Source organism: Hevea brasiliensis, chromosome 5 (assembly GCF_030052815.1).
Source record: "Hevea brasiliensis isolate MT/VB/25A 57/8 chromosome 5, ASM3005281v1, whole genome shotgun sequence".
Classification (NCBI taxonomy): Eukaryota; Viridiplantae; Streptophyta; class Magnoliopsida; order Malpighiales; family Euphorbiaceae; genus Hevea; species Hevea brasiliensis.
In genome coordinates this window covers 3,515,269-3,533,224 of record NC_079497.1, presented here as the reverse complement: position 1 = coordinate 3,533,224, position 17,956 = coordinate 3,515,269, and the positions used below count along the sequence as shown (strand labels likewise).

The following is a 17,956-nucleotide window of genomic DNA, read 5'->3' as shown; positions in this document are numbered from 1 at the left end:
AGGGATAAAATTTTTTTCTCTCTACAACTAGAGAAAAGTTTCTCTACAAAATTTCAGTCAATGAATAACTTAATAATATTCAAATCATCTCTAAAATTATAAAATTTTAAATTCAAAACTTAATCAAACTAATTATATATATATATATAATCCTCAAAAACTCGACAACTAAATCCTACTAGTTTATCCCTTTGCTTTCACATTCATATTGTCATTGGAGTGTGAGCTGCCCTAATCCCCAAAAAGAAAATAGCACATGCCCAAGCATTCTTATTAAAATGAAAGAGGCGGTGACCAATGATGCAGTTCCCATGACCAATCGTCTCCCTCTCCTATCCTATGAATTTGGCTATATCAGGGGGTACTGGCCCAACTAGTTAGGTCACAATGTTAAACCCTTGAACCCGTATCCTTAACTATTTGTGTTCTTTAAAACCTTTTTTTCCTTCTCATTTCCTGTGTATTTTATCCTTTGGTGTCTGCGTTCACTGCTCGAGGGCCCATCACATTACATGCCAAAGCTTGTGGATGACACACATACATACACACACATTCTTTTTTTTTTATTTATCTTTAATAAATTCTTAAATTCTTTCTTTTTATATATCTTTAATAAATGCTTAAATTGTGAGAGATAAGTGTAAGAGAGGAACAATTTTACGCCAAGAATGATTGGGACCAGCACAACACTTGGGATTATTTGTTTTTAGGTTAGGACAAAAGAAGAGAGTATGGAGAAGAGGAGAGGGAGAAGCACGTGTCAAGTGTTTATCCAAAGAAAAATAATAAAACACACATGATGTCATGAGCTCAAATACATCCTTTGATCAGCCGCCATCTTTCTAATACGTTCATATCAAAGACAAAGTAAGAGATGCTCTTAAAAAAAAAAAGAGAGAGAGAGCTGGCATGCCAATTCGCATCCTTTCCCTTTAGGTGGGTCCAACTCTGCAACTGTTATCTAATCTCTTCTCTTTGGCCTAATCCCATTTTTCCACATGAGGACAAATTCCCTCAACCATAAATTGCCTTCCCATCCTGTCTTCCGAAAAATTTCAATTCTTGTCTCTCTCTCTTTCTCTCTCTCTCTCGCTTGCTTTTCATCTCATAAAGCTGTTAAGAGCCTATTGAACAGTTTCAATAAGCGTTTCACTAATCTTCATTAGGTGGGTTCAGAGTGTCATTTAGATATGGGCATGAAGAACCCACAATCAAGCTTGCCGCCAGGTTTTAGGTTCCACCCAACAGATGAGGAGCTCATCCTCCATTACCTAAAGAAAAAGATTGCATCCACACCCTTCCCTGTTTCCATCATTGCAGATGTTGATATCTACAAGTTTGATCCATGGGACTTACCAGGTTGCTTTGCTTTACACAGATAATAGATATATATGTGTGTGTTTCTCTTTTTAATTTGCTTGTATGTATGAAGAGCACAAACTGATCTTGTTTGTCGTGCGTTTATCAGCTATGGCTGCCTTTGGAGAGAAAGAATGGTACTTTTTCAGTCCTAGAGATCGTAAGTATCCCAATGGAGCTAGGCCTAACAGAGCAGCAGCTTCAGGGTATTGGAAGGCAACTGGCACAGACAAGGTCATAGTGGCATCATCAGCAATACGTGCAGGTGCTGGTGTAGGAGTGCAAGAGAACATTGGTGTTAAGAAGGCTCTTGTCTTCTACAGGGGAAGGCCTCCCAAGGGAATCAAGACTAATTGGATTATGCATGAATATCGCCTAGCTGATGCCCCTGCCCACAACGTCAAGCCAATCAAGCCTAAAGATTCATCCTCCACTGCAATGAGGGTAATAACCCATTTTTCCAAGTCAAAAGTTCTTTGTCATGGTAGCGTATGTGGTTCTGAAGAGGCATCACATAAGAAGAAAGTGCCAGCTAGCTAGCTATCATTACAATGAACAGTGCTTTGCATTTTGATCCAATCTTTAAATGGATCCCACTTCGCAATAATTAACTTATTAACCTTTGCTCGTGTTTAAAGGTTGACTATTTTGGAGCTAATAAAGAAAGTTCCAAATTTTGTTTTGCAGCTTGATGATTGGGTTCTTTGCCGGATCTACAAGAAAACCCATGCTTCAACTCCATCAGCAGCAGCAGCAGCAGCTAGTGATCATGATCAAGAAGAAGAAGAAGAAGAACAGTTTGTTCAAGAAACCCTTTTACCAAGCTTAAAGAACCCACTAAGCAACAAATCTCTCATGCCCCAGAAATCTTCTTCTTTCTCCAACCTGCTGGACGCCACGGACTACTCTATACTGAGGAGTTTCTTATCAGATAACCAGTTCAATCCAACTGGGTATGATTCAACCCCATCATTAGTACTCAATGGTGCAATACCTGACCAAACTTTCGTCAACAACTGCAACCCTATTACCAATAGCAGCAGTAGTAGCAGTTACTTCATTCAAAAATTACCTCAGTTGAGTACTCCAATACCTAACATGGAAAACAAGCTCAAGCGCCCACTTCCTAGCATTGATGAGGATATGCATCCTCACCCATCAAAGAAATTCATCAATTCTTGCAGTTTCAGTAACAGCACCAGCCAAACTGATGTTGCTTATCAATACAATTTCCTAAAGCAGCCATTGTTGAACCAGCAATTACTTTTGAGCCCTCATCTTCAGTTCCAAGGTTAAAATTAACCAATAAAAGGTTCTAAAAAATTCCAGGACCCAAAAAAAAAAAAAAAGATTAGGGAAAGCAAAAGAAGAACCCATTTCTTGTGTATACGAGGGATGCATGTATGTGATTTTTGTGCTGCAAGATGACAAAATTGAACTGCTTGGATTTGGATATATGGTATTGAAAAGAAGATACCATTTTTATAGTCAAAAGATGTTGGAAAAATTGAAAAAGACAAAAAAAAAAGGTTTGATATTTATGGGATTATGTACATGATTTTTGCAGAGAATATGTGCAATACACAATAATTCAATTGGCATATCAAATTTACAGTTTGCGGAATTGATTTGTGGTTTCAATATATTAGATGATGCCATTCTTTTCTTATAATAATAATAATAATAATAATAATTTGGCCTTTCATACGGAATTATATTTGTTCGCATTATTATTCTGTCTCTCAAAATTATTGAATAAAAGATGATACCATTAATTTGTTATCACTGGATGAATTAACAACAATAGCTTACTTGGTTAATAATTAAAGATATATTATTCACTTAATAGGTGTTAAATTTAAATTTATCACAATTTCTTATAAAAAAAAATAAATTCACAATAAATTAGGGTTAATTATAGATAAATTTTATTTAATGGAAGTTTAGTTAATGGATTGAATAATAGTTAGTCAAATATGTAGTCCTCTATCTTTATAGTCAAATATGTAGTCCTCTATCTTTGTCATTATAAAAATGATTGGTTTTATAATAAATTAATGTAAATATTCAAATTTGATACTTGTAAATTTTTTATATTTTAAACATGAAAAAATTTGTTAGACTTTTTTTTTTTGGTCAGGTAGGACTTGGCATCTTGATAAAATCATAGTAATTTTATCAAAACTCACTATACACCTTATATGGGATCCCGAATGATCTCAATCATGGCGTCGCACGTCGATGACTCAATTGCTACTCAATTGCACACAGTGTTCAGGGATAGAACTTGACTTTTTAATAAAATTATGGTAATTTTACTAGGATCTCTTATCCCATATAAAAATTACGCACACACACTGCATACCCGATGTGGGATCTAAAGAATCAAGCAAGACTCTAAAAGAATACAAAATTAGTACTCATGATTTTTTTTTTTAAATGGGACTATCAGAAAAAAAATTATCTTATTATTTTAAAAAAATTAAAAATTATATAAGAAAGATAATAGAGTTTGAAGTTTTTTTTTTAATTTTATTTAATTGATGAGAATGAAATTTAATTATAAAAAACATAAATAAAATAAATTTTTTATATATTAATACATTAATAATTAATTTAAAAGAAAAAAAGAAAGTAATCATAATCTCATAACTAGTCAAAACTTTTAATATAAAAAAATAAATATTAATTACTCTTACAAAAAGTATTCTTGATAAGAAACTACAATCACTTAATCTTATGAAACTAACTCTGAAATATCTAAAATTATTAATAAATAAATAAATAAAAACTTGGTCAATCCAAGTTTAATTAACTCCAACATAATTGCTCATGATTAAATAGTAAAAAATAAATGATCTAGCAACTGCTTGAATTTATTCAGAAACACTACAGCACTGGTTGTAATCAGAATTTTAAATTAATAAAAAATATATAATATTATTGAATAATTTTGATAATGAGAACATTAATGCTATAATTTTAAAATTACATTATAATTATAATTATTAACTATATGAGTGAATAATTATATTATAATAATTAGTTATATTGTAAATATCGCTGACTATTTATTATTATTATTACTTATACAATTTAAATATATAAAATTTTTATTATTGAAAGTGAAATATTTAATTATAAAAAATTTCAGGGTTATATTAATTATGTTAGGTATAATTAATTTTTTTTCAATTTTTTTCTATTATTAGATAGATAAGTGTTAAAAATTTAAGTCCCACGTCATTAATAAATAAAAATTAAATCGTAAATATAAATGATTGAATTCAATTATAACACCAACTTGATTAATCATTTTGAAGTGTAAAATAACTTAATTATTTATATAATTTCATATTAAAATGAATTAATGTATAATTTACTTAGTATTCTCTCTGAGTTTAACAATAGAGAGGTGTTTGAGTAATACCATAAGAAAAGTACTAAAAATAAATATGAAAGATAGAAATATGATATAGTACATGTGTTCACATATTGGCTTAAGGTTTTAAAGCAATGAAAGAAGAAGACAAGAAGAAGAACACATGTGTAGGGGGGCGAGGCATGAGGCGAAATATAATCTATTAGAATTATATAAAATACACCAGGTAATGTCCAGGAAAGATGGTGGAGTCATAATGGTCTCACTTAAGTACCAACTCTTTAGACAGTATTTCCTAGACATGCACTTCATAGAATCCTAATAGAATCAAATCACTAGTAATTACCGTCTTCCCATAACACTACCACGTTACTAAGGATTTATGCCACGAAGGCATAAATAGACAGGAGTTGCCACCCGGGTAATAACCGGGACATATTCAGTGTTTCTTTCGAGGGTCATGGATGGCAACTTACTCCTTGCAGAGTTTCCACAACCGTCATTACCATAGCCCAATGTCTAGGTTTGGGATAGTGGGTACATAAGGGGAAGGGATTAGGCACCCCTTATACCTGGTTTAACCTCGTTAATTTGAGTGTCAGTCATCTACTAATGTTTCTAAAAGTCTTGTTTATTATTTCTTTATTAAACTTCATCATAAAAAATGCAATTCTAATCCTATACACGTAAGTAATTCACAAAATGATTATTGTTTACACACAATTTTCATGCACAAATAGTTCCTATCTATTGGGTTGCTAATTATTTAAATGATATTTACCAGATCACTAAAATTAATTTATTATTGAGAATTTAATTTATAAACAAATTCAATTTTAAATAATCCTACGTTTCTATTTAGCCTAATTAATTAATTTTCACCGAGTTACCCTAAGGATAATTGAACTAAGTTAATTATGTACATGTATAATTTATTATAATATCACATAAGGCCCAAACAATCACAACCTAATAAAAATTTCTAACATGCAAATTTATTTAACAATTATCAAGTGTTAAATTAAATTTATTTTACATGCCAATGTTAGTTTAATTTACAAATAAGATTAATTTTAATTTACAAAGTATTTATTTAAATTAATTACATACAAAAGTTAGTTAAATTAAAAACAAAGTTAATTTTAATTTACCAAATAAAAATTATATTATTACTATAATTTCATGTCAATGGTTATTCGAGGAGTTTAGAGCTGCTTATCTATTGGTAAATGCAGTTGTTATTGGGGCAAGCTACCCTTAAAAAAAGGTCTTCTCTTCTAGTATGGCAATGATATCCCTGGGTTACTCCCGTTTAGCTCCACATAAGCTCCACACAAATGCCCTCTTTGGTATTTACCTTAGGGCTACTTACCAATTTTGTTTGTAATAAAAAAATAAAGAAACTAAAGAAAATAAAAGAAATAAAGAAAATATTAAAAACAATTTACATTAGATTCTAACTCTAGTCTCATAAAGGGTTAAGATTTCTAATTAGTTATAACTACTTAATGGTTTAAGTCTTTTAACATGATCCAAACACTTCATAACACTTCTTGAATTAAAAGAACACAGAAAAATAGATCAAATATCAATTAAAATCCAAGAAAATACAAGAACATACATAAATATACAATTTCTAAATTATGGCAGATTAACGGTAGCAAGAAATCTAATTTTTTAAAAATAATTAGACATGCCTAAAAATCATAAAAAAAATTACAGAAGACAACCTACATATCATACAAAATCATAAAATTTATAAATCAAACAAAACCCTAGCCGAATGATCTACATAAATTGTAACTTTTCTAAGTGATAGAATTACATTACTTTTTTGTAAAATTCATAACTCATTAACCACAACAGATATGAATGCAAAACCAACTGGAAAATATTCATAAGATTCTAAAATTAATTTTAGACACTAGATTTACACAAAAATATTAAGAAACAAGGGAGATATGGGCTCCAAAAATCGGATATCCTGCAAATCGAATTTTACAGGAACCCTAACTTCAAACAGCCATAACTTACAAAATATTAAAGCTTTTTTAGTGATTCTTGAGCCTAAAATTAATAGAATTTCGTGTAAAATATGAATATAATTTTTACAAATTTTTTACAAATTCAGAAAATAATAAAAAATAATAAAAATATAAGAGACATAAACTAAATTTGTGCAGAGTTATGTATCCCCTCAAATTAAACATGATTACATGATCTATATGAATATATAAAATAAATTAAAAACAAGAAACATAGAATTAAACATTACATGGCATAGATCTTGAAAAGAAAATAAAAAACTAACCTTTAAGAAATATCGCTAGAAAGAAAAAAGAACTAAATGAATTTTGGCTATTCCTCTCTTTAATTTTTTTTCTTTTTTTATTTTTTTATTTTTTGTCTTCTCCTCCCCTCTTTTTTTTTTTTTTGTCAGTGGGGTATTTATAGGAGTTTGGGAAAGAGTTTTGATAAGATTTGGAGTCCTAGGTGATAAAGTTCAGATAACTTAAACAACTAGGATTGCAGAATTTGGGTGAGACTGAGATATGAATGAGGTGTTTCAACCAATAGGAAGAGAGGGGAAGGGGAAGACACCAATAGGGAGTGAGGAAGAGGTGTGGTAGGATTCGAAGTCCTAGTGTGATAAGGTTCAGATATCTTAAACAACTGGAATTGAGGAATTTGGGTGAGACTGGGATATGGGTGAGGTGTTCCAACCAATAAGAAGAGAGGGAAAGAGGGTGACACCAATAGGGAGTGAGAAAGAGAGTGGCACCAATAGGGAGTGAGAAAGAGAGTGGGGCCAAAGGGGAAGAGAGAGTTTGTATAAGAGAGGGATAGAGAAAAAAATATTTTCTTATTTTAATTTTCAAAAAAATAAATTAAATGGGTGCTATTTAAAATTACTAACTAGACTTTTTTAGGACCATAATGCTCAATTAAATTCAATTAGATACATTTAAAAACTACTCATATTAAATTTAAACAAAATAAAATTTTATTTAAATTAAATTAATTTCCTAAAAAACATTTTTTTTTCAAGATTATACCACGTAATTAATAATTTAGTTCTATGCCTTCAATTATATCTTACAGTCATACAATTTTTCATCATCGGGTTTCTCACGGCCTCAATGCACATACTCATCACAAAATAAGGGTCTATAGTATGCATCAATTGGTCCATACATAATCCTAATCTTAAAGAATTTTTTTAAAAAAAAAAAAAGAAAAAAACAAGCAACCTAATGCATTGCACCACATATATCTAAGCTTGATGGTGATGCACAATTACATATTCCATAGAAAGTAATACACCTTTCATTCACACACAATTTCTTTTAATTTTTTTTTATTACAATTTAAATGTTTTCAAGATTTTAAAGGAAATAAAAGCCATAGGAGTTTTGAATTTCTTATTTTTTTAATGTTAAATATTTATTTTTTATATTGTAAGACAAATATTTAAATATTAAATTATTAGCTAAATAATATATATACCACTAATTTTAAATTAAAAAAAAATTAAAAAATAATATATTCATGATGATGGTTAGATTCAATCGAGGATTAGTTTGAAATTGAATTGATTTAATTTAAAATAAAAATTAAACCGAAATTTATCAAAATAAAATTATTAAAATTATCATCTTTAAATTAAACTAAAGTCAATCGATTCAGTTACGAATTAAATTAGCATTCAATTTCAATCCCTAGAATCTTAAACTTCAACCCCTAGTTTCAATTGGAATGGACCCTTTAGCCAAGTCTATGATAAGTTGATTAGATTTGGTGAATTGTTTTATGAAAGGAATGGGAAAAGAAAATGTTTCACCCAAAAGAGAAAAATAGAAGGAAAATTTGGAAAGGACAACTTAGAAACATATATTTACCAAGAGTCTATTATATTTTCCATTTAGTTAGCAGTATATTAAGATTATTTATTCTAATATTTACATAACCACGACTCATTGTTCTTTTTTTCTTTTTTTTTTTTTTAAGAGGCATTGTCTTCTTCTAATCATATATTTACCTAATATTTCAGTGATTTGTTATAACAAATTAATTAGGTCTTGAGTTTTTTTTTTAATGTTATAAATTATTAGAATTGGAGAATTTATTTTTCACTTTATTTATATGTGATGCTTTTATCTTTGATATTTTTATAATGAAAGTCTTTTTTTTTAGTTCAAAAAATTAAGGATGATTATTTCTTACTAATTATAATAATTTATTTTAATATAAAAATTAATATTAGATTATGAATTTGAAATCATATTTTAACTTAAAACTCAAAGAAAAGCCTATAAAAACGACACCGTTTTACCCTGTGAGAAACAGTAGGGTGAAAGGGGCCCAACTGCTCTGTTCGCACTACACAAACACCAAGTGCCGGATTCAGTGACCGATCAAAACACCGTTATCTACTCCCTCCCACTATTCCACACCACCGGTTAATCGCCATGGAATTCCCGTTCGGCCACCACCACCACGACCACGGGAGAAATGATGATGAGGAAGAGAGAAGGGAGCACTACCCACCACCTGACACTGCCCCCCCACCGCCATATCTTGGAGGAAATGAATCGGTACCACCACCGCCACACCCACCCTCCTATTATCAAGGAAGTGAATTTCCACCGCCACACCGAAGACCTTATTTTCAAGAAAATGAGTTTGCACCTCCACCACCAGTGCAAGAAAGTCATGTTTACCACTCATCTCACAACCAAGAAGTGTACTCCTCTCTTGATTATCCACCACCGACGCAAGTGATCCATGTTTCTCATGAGAAAACTGAGAGCGAGTCCTCTCATTCTTTTAGGCCCCATTTGCCATCTTTCATTCACCACCACACTCACCAGTCTGGCTCTGGTTCTGGGTTTGACCTATCTAATAAGCCTTCCTATAAGGTTTATTGCAAGGCTGAGCCTAATTTTTTTCTCACGATCAGGGACGGGAAAGTGATTCTAGCACCATCGGATCCATCTGATGAGTTCCAAGTAGGAAATTTTCAATAGTGACCTCAGCTTGACCTTTCTGTTATCTTTTTGTTAGCTTGTGTTGTTGATTTTATTTTCCCTTTTGGGCTTTAGCAACTTATGTTGGTTTATACTATTGGATTTTTTCCCCCGTTATGTTGTTTTCTCATGATTATCTGATCAGATCCCAGCTTTCTGTAATTCAAAGATTTTGTAGTTATATGATCTTTTTTTTTTCCTAATCATTTCTGACTAATTGATTTGATCTGCTTGTTGTATTCTTTTTTTTTCCCCGAGTTTATTGTTTCTTTCTTGTATTTGTAGTTGATTTGGTGTTGGCTGTTTTTGTAGAACTGGTACAAGGATGAGAAGTATAGCACAAGAGTAAAGGACGAGGACGGCTGTCCTTGCTTTGCTTTGGTTAACAAAGCCACTGGTGAGGCCATGAAGCATTCCATTGGAGCCACACAACCTGTAAGATATCTCTGAGATCATTGGCTTGTTGGAATATTAATCTTCTAACATTGCCATTTCATGTCACACTCTATTTTACCCTTTTTTTGTGGATTTTTTTGTAGACTTGTAAATGTGTTTGACTATTAGCATTACTTTTCCCCCCTCATTAGAAGCCCATTCTTCATCATGCTGTTTATTAGTTTGTTAGAATTGGGAGATATGTTACAATATGAATGGGTTGATGTTGAATCCTAAAATAGTGAGTACATTTGGGGGGAAAAAGGATCCCTGTCATACCTTTATTTAAGTGGATTTCCCTGTTGATCAGGAAAGTTTGACACTATAATACAGTAGATGGCAAGAAATGAATGCCAGGGATTTGATGATTTTGTTTGCTTGTGGATGTTCTGAGTATGAATGCTTTGAAAACATGTCCATAGGGAGATTTGAAATCATAAGCTTTCTTTATATTGCTGATCATTGAAGTACATGTATAACGTGAAGATCAGCACAACCTTTAACAAGAGAAGAGAACTCTCTTCACTGGAGTTGCTTCTAGAATTCTCTGCACTACTCTAGAATCTCTGTGATCTTATACCAGATCATCATCATCATTTTAGAGTTCTCCGTGAAAGATAAGGTTGATCCCAACTCTTTGGTGCTGTCATATTACTAGCTTCATGTTTGTTCTAATTTCTAAGCTTAAGTTCATAACCTTTTAGGTACATGTGTGAAGAAAAAAAGATGTGAGACTCTGCATGGAGTAGGTCCCTAGGAGTGGAAGAGGATTTTTATAAGGGTTCATTGAGGAGGTATCTAGGTGTGATAAATGTCTTTGTAGGGTCTGTTGCTTTTTCTACTGCTGCTTTTGTTTTAGAAAGTGTTCCATGCTTCTAGTGTACCATTTGTGTGCCCCTTTTTATTCAACAATCAAAGCAAGTTGTTGAGGCACTGTGTTCTTTGTTGAGTAAAAATTGCAGAACATGTGGTGGACTAACTAGTGATAACTCTCTTCGATATTTGGATGCTAAGGGTGGTATTACTGTTGGATGGAGCTAATGTTGAGAAAAACACGTTAAATATATTAGCTAAAGGACATTAAAAATTGATTTAAAGCTAAATTTAATATGTTTTAGTGATAAGAACTCCAAAATAACTAAACTGTTCTTTTTTTTTTTTTTTCTCAACATACTGCTGCAAAATTTCATGTAACAAGTACAGGTTCACCCCAGATATGATAAAAAGCTAAGCATATCTACCACATGAAGGTCATACCTCTCTTATTTAGTGTCTCATAGGCTTAAAATCCCACGTTTTTTCTTGCCTGGGGCTATCTCTCATCTCTTGGATGGACCAAAACAGATGACTTAAGTTGTATTCATTAGCATAATTGTTGCTGCTAGCAGGCAACCTCTTATCCTACTGCACTTTTATTTCCTTCTGTGCATTATTGCACAGACGGTCTCAGATGTAACACTGAATTTCTTTATCAATGCTTATTCCACTTCTGAATTATTGCAATTTCAAAATTTACTTTTCATTGCACATTCTATAGATTCTGCATGGCAATACAGTTCGCCCGCTGACTTTTGGAACACAAGTTGAAAAATAAAGGGGGGAGCTATTTTTACTACTAGAAGGGAGCTCCCATGATATGCTTTTCCTTATCTTTTTCTGTACAACTTGCTAAGATGTTGACCAATTTAACTTATCCCACATAAATGTGTCTGCAGGTGCAGCTGATACCTTATAATCCAGATGTTCTTGATGAGTCTATTCTGTGGACTGAGAGCAAGGATTTAGGTGATGGTTACAGAACTGTGAGGATGGTTAACAACATTCACCTGAATGTAGATGCTTTCCATGGTGATAAGAAATCTGGTGGTGTCCATAATGGTACCACTATTGTGCTCTGGAAGTGGAACAAAGGAGATAACCAGAGATGGAGGATCACCCCACACTGTAAGTTTCTGAACTGACAAACATTGAATTTTTACATATTTATCTTGGTGCTTTCTGGAGTCGATATAACAACAAAGTTGCGGACACGTGTAATTTAAGAGAGTTAGTCCAACAATTAACTAATTGTTGGTGAAATCCACACTTGAGTGATTGTCAACAATTTTTTTTTTTTTTTTTTAAATTAAAGACTTGAGAGCTGCAGTTCATAGAGCTCAAGCTTCTATAGACTTACCCTTTTGCTAATAACTTTATTTTCTTCAATGGCAATTAATGCAGGAATATACCTGCTAGTGTTGCAATTTATAGCAGCTATATGCCTACATAGCATTTGCTGAAGTATTGCTTGGGAGGAATCAGGAATGCTGTTAATATCTTTTGAGTTTTGAGAGTGGTGTGTGCTCCTGTTCCTTGATATAAAATATGTACTTGTGGCGAAGATGTTACTACTACTATTTCTGCTATATAGATTGTGGATGTGTATGATCTGCTATTATATCTCGTGTGTAAGCTATTGCTATTGAAAACATATGCTACAGAGTTCTTTGAACTTAATATATACCTATTTATCATGTGGTATCACTGGTGCTCTATTTTTCCCTTTGAGTTCCCTCTTCAGCCATTTCCTCATTCTACTCACTCTCAGATACATGACACATATATATATATATATAAAACTGCATAGCTCCCTTGAACTTTTATCATGCACTTCATTTAATATCTTCGGTTAGAAATTAGAGAAGACTTTTATGGGACCCTATCTCCCGGTCCTGGACCTCCTTGTACATGATGTCACTGAGCTTTTGTGGGGGCTAGTGATACACCAACCAGTTCTTTTTGCACCTTTGGAGGGTTCAAGCCCCCCGTTGAGGGACCATGACCAATGAATGTTAGATTTTGAGCCTTGATGCTTGTATCACCCACTAGATCAACTATATTGGCCATGCTACATGTTTTCATTGATTTGAGTTGAAATTATTTCATAAATCAGAGCTATGCGCCCTTTGAAAACTAAAATCACAGAACCTTTAAAGTGATTTCTGTTTTGTGCTAAATTGCAAGGTATGCAACTCGGATCCCATATTGGAATGATGAGATTCTGATGGGTTTATATGGATTTGGACTTCTATTTCAGCGATTAGCTTTTGAGGTGTGATTTTCCTTTCTCTATTGATAAAGTAAACCTTTTTTGAAAAGGAGATTTTTTTTAAGGTATTTAAAAATTTTATGGAGAACACGTTCTAAACTCACAAATTTGATGAATTTAAAAGTAGACGTTTTTAAATATTTAAAAAAAAAAAATTTAAATCTTATTTTAAAACATCAAGAATTCTCTCAAAGCATAAATTCAAGATTTTGAAAACACAGTCAGGCACGACTCTTCTTCCCCACAATCTCATTTCTGCATTCACAAATTATAAAGTACTGGTTTTGAAAAATTAGTTGGATAGTGAAAAATCTCTGACGATTCGATTAATTAATTAATTAAAATAACAAAAAAGTTAACTTATTATTCTAATAAGTCAAGAATCACCATAATCCGTTTTACGCTATCAACTTAAAAACAGACCTAAATAACCAATTTAGTCAAAAAGTAAATTAATTCATAAATGATTTTGGATATAGCTAATGACAATGGAAAACCTTTTAGGAGTTTCTTGATTGGATATCTTTTGAGTATCAAAAGGGTACTTAATCTTTTAATTATCAAATATTATAATCACAATTAGAAGTAATTAAAGGCTTAATTTCTTGTTCCGTGAGCAACAGTCAGAAAGTGATACTTGTGTCACATAAGCCAAATTGGGTGTTGCTTTCTTCTATCTTAGTCCGTTAATGAGATGATAATGGCACTTATGTGTAGCCCTTTCAATGGATATTCTCATTTTCTTTTTTTTAATTAGAAGTTAATTAGGGCAGACTGGGCAAAACACTACCAACCCATAAAGGAAAAGTCAATAGTATCGACTTTTTCATCATTAATATAAAGCTAAAACCCTTTCTTAATCACTAATTAATTAATTTAGGATTGTATTATCTTTAATCCTTGCATGGCATGTGAAAGCCACGCGGCTCTCTTCTTTTTCTCTGTCTCAACCCATGAAACAGTACTCATAAGCTTCTCTTTTTTGTTTTAGAAGAAAAATTATATTTTTATTTTTGTTAACTCTCATTATAAATTAATTAATGGAAAACTTATTATGTTATTTTTATTAATTTTACTTTAATTAAAATTTAAATTTAATTGAAAGTTCAAACTTCACAATTTAAAAAAAAAAGTTGAATATTGTTAAATTAAAATTATTAATAATTTTTCACAATTCTTTTTTTAAAAAATATTTTTTAAATTTTAATAATTTTATTAAAATATCAAAATATTTATACATATATAATATAAATACATATAATTAATTTAATACTATAATCAAATAATAAAAATATTTTTTATATATAAAATTTTTTCAATGAAACAATCAGAGCATGTTTCTATTTGCTAAGTGATTCCTTCCTAACTCAATGAATATTATTATTAAATTACATTGAAAATTAAGATTTGAGATTGGCAATGATGTGATAATATCCAAGTTGTTTATTTTATTATTATTACTATTATTATTTATTCATATTGTTAATAGAATAATGACTTGTTTGATTGGTTAGATGACATCATGGTCACCATTTCCAATGGCTCAGATTAAGTTGAATATACTATTATGGGACCACTTGATAACACCAAATAAACTATTTGTTGGATAAAACTTCAAGTTAAGTCTTTTGGATAAAAAATAATTTATTAGATTTTGCTCTTCAAGAAAATGAACACAGTGATGCTGGATGGAAAGTGGGAAGATGAAAAAGATATATAGCATCAATGATTGAGGATCATATTAATCTTTTATAATTAAAATCATATCACAATATTAATTTATTTAAAGTGCTAAAAAAATATTATATCGAATCAATAAGTTTTAGTTTAGTAACATTAAAGTCATTTTTTAGAATGATGAATCTCTAATTTAAGGAGTTATTAAGGGTCTACGATTTTTATTCGGTTCGAGATTTATATAGGAATCGAAACCAAATTAAAATTTCTGTATGGTTTTGATTCAGTTCGTTATTATTTCGATTTCGATTCAATATGTTTTTTGTTCCAATCCGATATGGTTCTCGATTTTTTTGTTTCAATTCAATTTAATTTCAAGACAATTTCTATTATTAGTTAAGAATCAGAATTGAACTAAAATATCAAAATAATTTTAGTTCGAAATGATTCTTCGATTTGATTTATAAATTTCGAGAATTATGCATAGCCGTCGGAGTTATAGTCATCATTAATTATATAAAAAAAGATTTTGGTGTTCAAAATAAAGTTTTTTTAATATATTTTTATTTAATAAATTATAATTTAATAATATTAAAATAATCATTAAAATTATAAGTTATCATGTTAAAATCATAATCAAAGTTAAATAATTAAAATTTTAAAAATTTAAACTTTATTTTGGAGATTTTTTTAAATATCGAATTTAAATTTTAATCAAAACCAAACAAATATAATAACTTTTTTTTTGCAAAATAAAAAAAATGTAAAAATATAATATAATTACAAAATAAATACACTGAAGAAAAACTATTTCGATCATAACAAAATCATTGTTATCAAAAACTTTCATCGCTTTTTTCCTAACTATTTTAAATTATTAGTTTTTAACACATTTTTTTTTTAATTTTTTAAAGTTAAAAAATATATATATTATTAAATTTTTATTGAATAATATAGAAATTTTTCTATAGTAGATAAAGATAAAACTTTTATTAAATGAAAATAAAATATAATTATAAAATATAAAATTTCATACTATTATAATTTTATATAAAAAATTTAAGATAAATCACTTATTCAAAACAATAGCAATTATTTTTATTTGAATGGTCTCGTTGTGTTGATGGAGTAGTATTTAATTTGTCAATTCGGTAAAAAGAACACTTTCACTCGATGTATTCAACCATTGTTCGACCTATGATTTTTCTATAAGTTTGATATAAAAACCATAGAATTTTGATGTCCCATAAAGAGAAAATCTGTATTTTCTATGAATAAATTTATGTCCAAATAATAAAGTAAAACACCTAATTATATGATAAAAAAAAAACCTTACAGAAGATGAGACACTAAATCCTTTCAAAATAAATAATAAATCTAAAATCTATAAATAAGAATATGCTGGAGACAAATAAAAATTTATTCAAAAAAAATAGAGATTTGAAATTTATTGAGAAAAAAAAGGAAAAAGGGATTGGATAATCACCTATGAAAATATTCATAAGTGGCAACTGCAAAAACTTATAAAAAGAAAAAGGAGAGAGAGGAGAGAAATAGTTTAGAGAAGGAGACAATATTGAAATATTTTTAATCATACGATTATTAGATTTAGAGAATTTATAATATAGTCCTGGTGTATTACCAAAAAGTACATTTTATATTTATAAAATTTTAATTATTTTCTTAAATTAAAAAATTTTCCATATATATATATATAATAAATTTAGGTTATAATCATTCAACTTTCTTGATTGTTTCATTTTAATCATCATACTTTAATTTATTTTAATAAAATCACTTATTTTTTTTATATTTTTAACTAATAGTCATTCAAATTAGAGTATGATAGAATTTACATTAAAACTTTTATATAATGTGTTTTACGTGATTTTAAATCATAAAAAAATTATATTTTTATCAAAATGGTTTGAAATTTTTTTTTAATTTTTTTATTTAAAAATAGATATTAATAAATATAATAAGTAATTTTTTATTTTTTAATTTAATTTAGTAAAAAGATTAATTTTTTATGACATATTATATAACAATTTCATTGAAAATTCTTGTAATGACCCGAACTCGCGGGCCGGACTAGCACTAAGACTTAGGTCAGCATAAGGCTCCTGAATCTCGTAGTAAGCCCAATTATCTTTCAACCCAAACATAAACTCATATTTGGCCCAATTTCAAGAAAACAACCCGACAGAGTCCAACCATAATATGAACCATTAAATGGGGAGTTTTTTGTTCACCTGACCTGTAATGTAACACCTCAAAAATTTTAAATTTTATTATTTTATGAGTAATATTGATATTTTAATTATTTAAATTTTAAGAAAATTATTTGAGATTTTTCGGATTTTAAAAATCGGGTTCGATTTTCCAAAAATATAAACTTTGATGATTTTTAAAAATTAATTTAAAGATCACGTGGAAAAACTAAAAATATATTTGGAGTCTACGAATTTTTCTGAGTTTTTGAAATTTTTTCGAAATTTTTGGACCTCGTTTTCGGTCCCGAGGCCGAGTAAAAATTCAAAATTTTGTATTCCGAATCGAACCGGATTGATCGAATCGAACCGGACCGGATCGGACCGGTCGAATCGGACCGGCCTTCTTCTTCCTTTTTCTTCCTCTACCACGCGCGTTTCTCCTCCTCCCTTTCTCTCTCGTTTTCTCTCTCCTCCCTCCTCCCCTTGCCGCGCCGCCGCCTCCCCTGCCACCCCAGCTCGCCGGCGCCCATCCCCAGCCGTCCCAGTACACCGGTCGCCACCTAGAATGCAAGAAAACGGCGCCCGAAGCGACACGACGCGCAAGCACGCCGCTTCATCTTCCCGGCAGAAATCCGGCCACCAATCGGATCGGGTCTTGTGTCTAAACTCATCTACTCGTCGAGAGCTTTTCATAGACACCAAAAACACTGAAATCCATCGAGCGGTTTGTCCAATTTTTGCCCGGGAAATTTTAGCCCATTTTGACTTTTGGGCT

At 30.5% G+C, this 17,956-nt stretch overlaps 2 protein-coding genes and 1 long non-coding RNA gene across 3 annotated transcripts; all 3 read left to right on the top strand.

The window, feature by feature from the left end:
- The first annotated feature begins 1,044 nt into the window (after positions 1 to 1,044).
- LOC110652655 (NAC transcription factor 47) lies at positions 1,045 to 2,983 on the top strand. The gene is made up of 3 exons (XM_021808278.2): positions 1,045 to 1,359; positions 1,469 to 1,803; positions 2,047 to 2,983. The coding sequence occupies exons 1-3, from the start codon at positions 1,191 to 1,193 to the stop codon at positions 2,653 to 2,655; spliced, it is 1,113 nt and encodes a 370-aa protein (XP_021663970.1). The 5' UTR covers positions 1,045 to 1,190; the 3' UTR covers positions 2,656 to 2,983.
- Positions 2,984 to 9,009: 6,026 nt separating this feature from the next.
- On the top strand, positions 9,010 to 12,723 carry LOC110652645 (ricin B-like lectin R40G3). Its single transcript, XM_021808269.2, has 4 exons — positions 9,010 to 9,750; positions 10,081 to 10,203; positions 11,919 to 12,147; positions 12,424 to 12,723. Coding segments are annotated over exons 1-4 (894 nt in total). The 5' UTR covers positions 9,010 to 9,210; the 3' UTR covers positions 12,426 to 12,723.
- LOC131179861 (uncharacterized) lies at positions 10,210 to 11,167 on the top strand. Its single transcript, XR_009148746.1, has 2 exons — positions 10,210 to 10,825; positions 10,908 to 11,167. It is a non-coding gene; the product is annotated as an uncharacterized LOC131179861 (long non-coding RNA).
- Positions 12,724 to 17,956: the final 5,233 nt, after the last annotated feature.